At 48.4% G+C, this 6699-nt stretch overlaps 1 protein-coding gene across 1 annotated transcript in view; it reads right to left on the bottom strand.

Moving 5' to 3' along the window:
* TCF21 (transcription factor 21) overlaps positions 1-1519 on the bottom strand; it is a 3648-nt gene extending 2129 nt beyond the window's left edge. The window contains exons 1-2 of the mRNA XM_035899883.1: positions 1070-1519; positions 124-244 (exon numbers count right to left, since the gene is read on the bottom strand). Coding sequence (XP_035755776.1) covers positions 124-244; positions 1070-1519 — 571 coding nt within the window. The remainder of the gene's footprint in view (positions 1-123; positions 245-1069) is intronic.
* Positions 1520-6699: the final 5180 nt, after the last annotated feature.

The raw sequence follows: 6699 nt of genomic DNA on the forward strand, positions 1-6699 counted from the left end.
TTGGTGTGCCTCTGGGCGGGGGCGGGTGTGTGTGTGTGTGTGTATATCTGGGCCGGGTGTTTTACTTTATTTTTTTACCCCATCTTGTTGTGCTGTGGATTTTGGGTTTAGCCAAAAAAATACCTCCAAGGCCCTTATCAGACGACACAGCGGGTAACGTACTTTCCCGCAGAGTCCAGAGCTCGAACGGCAGAAATGGACCCCCGTGAAACCCCCCCTCTGGCATCCCGTTATCTGGCAGGGTCTGCACGCATGGGCGATGTAAAGCTTGTATGTCTAAAAAGAGCCCAGGCAGATCTTGCCCACCCTCGGTTTGCATCAGTTACACGTATTTTTAGAGATGGAAACTGGATGTTTCTGGTGGCCGCGTATGGCGGGGAGACCCCAGACTGCCCGGGAAAACTTTCTGTGGGTGGTGGGAGCGGCGGGAGGGACACAGTGCAGCCCAGGGAGCCTTTTTGGAGGGTGCCTGGGGCAGACATCCCCCCTGGGGAGTCTGCACTGGTATTTATTTCTCCTTTGCCAGTTTACACGGATAGGAGAAGCATCCTGGACCCAACAAATTCAAGCGGCTGAGCGCAGAGCCCCGAACTCTTTAAAAAGCTAGGGCTTGAGGATTATTATGGCAGAAAATGTTAGGATAGAGAGGATGGCTAGGAACAAATCCTGGGTCCTTGGCTTGGGTCCTTCCTAAAACATACCTTTCTCTACCTAAATTCCTATACCCGCCTGCCTGCAGGTAGAAAGCTGCTGCCAACCTGCTGAGGTTTCTCAGGCATTTCTGGGGCAGTAAAGCCCACCCCTGCCTATCTGTGGCCAGCGTGGCCCCTTCCCCTCCCCTGGAGGGGACTGCCAGGAGCAGCGGATGGGCCCCGGGCTGCTCAGCTCCTGGAGCACAGGGTGGGAGCCTGTCCCCTCACACAGTACCCCTTGCCGCCCCGCTGGCACCAGCCTCTCTGTGGGAAGCACAGCCAAGGTTTCTCCCCGCACACACCCCATCCCAGCTCTTTGCTGCCTCTCCCCGCGCACATGCACACAGGGTGCCTGGCCCCGGCAGGCCGTGACTTACCAGGTTGACTGGGTGGATGTAGCCGTTTTCGTACTTGTCATTGGCCAGGATCTGCCTCAGGTGAGCAATGTAGCTGGAGGCCAACCTCAAGGTGTCCAGTTTGGAAAGCTTGGTGTCTGGGGGCACCCAGGGCAGGGTGGTCTTAAGCCTGGAGAAGGCTTTGCTAAGGACCCTCATCCTCGCCCTCTCCCTGGCGTTGGCAGCGTTTCTCTGGACCTGCTTTCCCTCCTGGCTCACTCCATTTAAAGGGCTCTTCTTGGGGGGAGCTTTTTTCCTCTTGCCCAAGGCCCCTCTCCCCTTCTGAGGGGAGCCATTCTCGCCATTGGATCCCTCCTCGTTGCTCTCGGTGGACGCCCCAAACTCTTTGTTAGTATCCATTTTCAGGCCATCGCACTCCAGCATTTCCACCTCCTGCAGATCTTCCACATCACTGAGGGACCCAGTGGACATGGTCTGGAAGATGCCGAAGGACCAGCAGGAAAGGGGGAGGGGGGAAGGAAGGGCCGCTCCTCAAATCTACTTCAAGGCGGCGGAGGAGAGAAGGGGTGCCAGTATTTTCCTCCCCTTCCCTCCCCTCCCTCCAGCACTAAGGCGCGATACCAGTCCAGAGAGGACCCCTGCCCTCCCGCCCCCCAACCCCGCTTTGCCCGTGTTGGAGGGAGGGAGTGAGCGTGTGTGAGAGAGGGAGAGAGAGAGAGAGAGAAAGCTGAGGAATTTAGTGAGGACACTAGTAATTTATCTGGGGGATAAGAGAGGCGGATCCAGCCCAGGGGAGGGGCCCTGCCCGCTGAGCACACCACATCCCCAATCACAGACCTTTGCACAGGACTGGGAACGAGGTATCCCGGCAAGCCTTTGCCGAGAGCTCGGAACTGGGATTCAAATCTTCACAACTGGAGCAAAGCAACTTGCGCTCTCTCTCTCTCTCTCTCCCCCCTCTGCCTTTCTATCCTCCCCCTTCCTCCTCCTCCTCCTCCTCCTCCTCCTCTTCTCCTTCCCCACTTCCCTTTCCAGCCCAGGGTTGCTCTCCCCCTCCCTGCCTCCTAGATGACCCAGGCAGCTGGTGTCATGATTCTTGATGAAAGCCAAAATGGGTCATGAGCAGAGAGGGAGCAGCAGATCCACCAGCCAAGCCTTCCAGGGAGCTTTGTAATGCATGCTGTCGAAACGCTGTCCTGTAACCTAATCTGGGGGAGATTTGTGGATGATTATATTTGCGAATGCATCCTGTCCAGCTACTAGTGTATTCCAGGAAGGGAGCGCTCCGCCGCCTGGCCAGCAGCGTGGACCTTGCCGTCACAGCCTGGGGGCTGGAGGCAGGAGGATCTGACTCCTTCCAGCCTTCCTGGGTGACCTCTGGACAAGTCCCGGTCCCCTCTCACTCCTTGAGTCCCCCCAGCTGTAAGCATCCCAGAGGCTGCCCTGTCTGCAGGTGTGCTGGGTGGCTGAGACCCCAGCGGTCCGCGGAGCCCTGCCGAGCCGAAGGGAGAGCACCGTGCTGCTGGGGAGGGTCAGTGTGACTGCAGATGGGGCACTGACCTGAAGGAAAAAGGGGGCATCATTGGATGATAGAGATCACACAGAAAAAACCCCCTTTTCTCAGTGTGTTGTTGCAGAGCAGATGTCAGTGTTTCGTTCTGCTGTACCCATGGAACGCTTTGCCCGCTGATTCGTACACGCTGAAAAGTCAGGGAGTTTTGCCTGAATAAGGAGCAAGATAAGGCCCCTTCTGTGGACACGGTGGGAGCGAGGGCATCAGGCAGTGCTCTGAAGCCAAACGTTCCCCATCGTTTTACCGCTAGTGTGAATGAGCGGGTTGCTGTGTGGTTCCAATGAGCAGACGTACGCTGCAAGTACAATCTTTCTGCACATGTGTATTCAGTCTCTGCAGGGCAGGCTTTTACAAGCAGTTAACCTTGGCCTAGGTCTTCTTCCTCTCCATATAAAATCTGCTCCTAAACCCACACGTGGAGCCCAAAGAGGGCTGTGAAGCATGAACTTGCTCCCGTAGCGCTTTCCCTCCTCACATGCTTCCTGAAATCCCACAGGTCCCCCAGCAGCCTGGGTTTTGAACATGGGGGACTAAAGGACTGGGCACGATCGGCACATGGGACCTTTCCAGACACAGTGACTGATCTCTCCACTTACTCAGCAGCTCACCTGAGGATTCACACAGCTCTGGACAAAAATGTACAGCCTGAGATGTCACCATGGCACGCGGTGGCTTCGGAGTTAGTCCAAGGTCACCAGGGCCACAGGAAAGTCTCTTGCTGATCTGTGTGAGCATCACGTCGGGTTCTCTGCATGCACTAAACAAAAAACAACGAACCAACAAACCAAAAATTGTAGAGGGCCAAACTGGTATGTTGGCCAAGCCCTTTGTGCTGTCTGCAGATTAAAGTTTCAGTAGGTGGCAGAGTGTCATTTTTGATACCTAGCAAGGAAGTCTTTCCTATCTCTTGATCCATCTTGATTCCTTCGCTCACGTAAGACAGAAGGGCAGATCTAAACTTTAAACCCGCTCTTTACCATTTGGCTGGAAGATAACACCTTCCCACTCACAATAGGATAAGTACATTAAGGTGTCGTATCTCCAAGCCTTGGGCTCTTGGGAATTCACTAACCTCTAACGTCATGTTATGTTAACTGTGCCCTGTTTGTGTTTTCTCTGTGTATAAGCTAAACAGAGTGTCAGCATATCAGTCCTAATTAATGAATTAGCTTTGCTTTTTTTTTTTTTTTTCTTTTTTCTTCAAAACATCCTTGTTGCAGATCCAAAATATTGCTAATCACCAGTGTGGAGATTTATGAACCTCCTTATTTGCTAGGCTTGATTGTTGTTTGTGCAGGTGGAGATCTAAATGGCTGTATCCACTGCGGAGATTTATAGTCCACGTGACTGATGCTAGAAATGAGCTACAAGACTCCTACTGGAGCAAGGATGACAGAAAACCAAGTTGAAGTTGCTTGTGTCTCTAAGCATGAATGACCAGAGAGCATGAATGACCAGAAAGCACAAAATCCCATCAAAATTTCAGCATCAGAAGAACAAAACAACAGGAAAAGTATATACTCACATCCTTTCTATCACTTATTTTTAACTTTACTTTAGTAATTTCTAAAAATTTGTTGTAAAAAGCAGGAGGAATGATCTAGTTTCTTAAAAATGCCTTTAGTATGCTGCTATGTGTGTGTTCTGAAAATCAAGGTATGCATACACATGCGTTATGAGCCTTTAGAACTGCCACACATTTGTACCTTTTACTGATTTACATACATTTTTGAGTCCTCGGAGCCAGTAAAATTGATCTAATACAGACCACACACTTTTGTGGAGACACAGGACACATTTTTTGTATCCATTTTGTGGCGATTATTGTGTGTGTGTGTGATATATACTCACATACGTGTAGTATAATGTACTTTGAGTCCTTTATGCATACAGACTATCACACACTCTTTTAACAACATAATCGTCCCTTTTTCCCTCTCCAAAGGGGCCAACATGGACAGACCTAAAACACTATATCCTCTCATCTTTGGGTAACTCACAGAATCACAGAACTCCTGGTTCCTTAGTTGTTTGTGACATGAGTTGAACCTCTCCTTTTCCAGCCTTCCTGCTCCTGATGTCCCTCCCGGAAAGCCCAGGGCTTGTACCACTAATCTGGCTCCCAGTTTCAATCCCTCGCCTGAATTGCCTTGCCCAGTCCTCCTGATTCTTGTTCTGAATTGCAATCCCAGGTTGGGGTAAAGACCAACAGGGTGGAGAGCAACCTGATCCGGTGGGAAGGGTGAAGCTGGGATGGCTGCAGCCACCGCGGTGGTGGTGTGGCCACTTACTTCTCCAGTTAAATGACTGGGACCACAGACCAGACACTGGGTTAATAACTGGCTGGGGAAGACAGGTGGAGCTAAAGTCCTTTAGGCCTTTCTAGTACATTCACTCCTTCATTCGTGTTTTAAAAAGGAAGTTGAAATACTGGCATGGGGAACATCAGTACATATCTGTGAATTTGCCCTGTAGATGACTTTGTCCTCTGTATCGCTCTGGCTACGCAGGAAAGTGCATCTCTCTTGTGCTTCTAATTGAGACCCACTAAACCGTAAGGTCATTTGGGATGTGCCAGGGGTGCTGGGGGTAGAGATTTGGGATGCCTGGTCTGAAGGGTGTCAGATGGGGGATATGTCATGCATAGACTTATGCTGGTCTATGGCAGGTTACAGATTTCCCCCTGGAAAAAAAAGCCCCACTTTTTATGCCTCCAACCTTCCCTCCCCTGGGCTGGAATAACATGGTAATTTGAGAACAGCTTTGGAACTTGAGGCCAAGATTTCTGCAAGTGTCTCATGATTTTGCGTGGCATGGCTTGGTTTTTTTTGGTTTTTTTTTTTTTTTGATGTTCTGTGTCATTTATCAAGGCACCATATTTTTACTGTGCATTGAACAGTCACCCAAGAAAAACCTCAGATCACCCACAGCTGAGGAAAACATAGTCGGTAGCTGGTTTTAAAACTCTTTGCCCAAGTATAATACAGATGTTTTCCTATATTTGGAGAATAACCAAAGAAGTCACGCACAGGCAGCCAGCTGATCATGAACTGTGTACAGTCAGGTTTGAGAATAATCAGGAATGAAAGTACAACAAGATTAGTGTTTTCAAGTTGCAATTTTTTATTTTTTTAAAATCTTTAAAATCTGGTTGCACTGAGATTTCTCCTGCTCACTTCTGGTCTCACCTGGAAACTAAGTAAAATGGTGGAGAGACTTCAGAAGCATACTTTTACATACCTGAAGTGAAATAATACTAATAATCTACTATTACATACGAATCATGCTAATAATAACTAACACTAATAATATAATACTAATACTACCAATAATATAATAAACCTGTGTTATTTTTCTGATAGGATTCTGTCTTATCCATTGTAGAGGATGGACAGTGCTGGGGGAAAAGGATCAAAGTTGTTTGTAACAGTGGGGTAGCTTTTTGGAAGGGCCAGGGCACTGAAACCTTCCCACAGCTCCTTTCCAGTGCTGTGTATCTGTTTCTGGTCACGGTTTTGGTTTGAAAGGTAAAAGACATCGTGATAAATAACATAAAGCACCACACAAAGAGAAAAATGTCACTGCCAAGAGGGTAAAAAGGCTGTCTTGGAGAACTGGCCCAAGAGGCCGGTATCTGTATGCGATACCAGCGTCACTACTCCTCCCCAGGAAATCCCGGTGTCTTGCTTCAAAGCCCTGAGAAATCAGAGCTTTTTGAGAAACTTTTCTAGAATAGTTTATTGTGGGGAAAAAAACCAACAATATTTCCTTCTGTTCTCATTTAGAAATATCTGAGAGTTGTGCTCAGACCTAGAATGGAAAAATTTCAGTCTTACTGGTTACAGATTAGAAAATTTAAAAGCAAATAAACTGCACTTTCAAAAAAATTTATGTAGAAAGCTATGCAGCAGCCATAATTCCATTTTATGTGACTTTTTAAACCTTGAAATGTCACAAACCCCAAAACATTGAAACTCAGGGAAATGGAGCTCCAGAAAAATGTCTTTAGCGGATACTGAAAACATATTTTACAAAACTAAAAATATTTAATTCCAGATTTCATATTTTAATGCTTTTT

This window comes from Egretta garzetta, unplaced genomic scaffold (genome assembly GCF_000687185.1).
Source record: "Egretta garzetta isolate BGI_Z169 unplaced genomic scaffold, ASM68718v1 scaffold397, whole genome shotgun sequence".
NCBI lineage: Eukaryota > Metazoa > Chordata > Aves > Pelecaniformes > Ardeidae > Egretta > Egretta garzetta.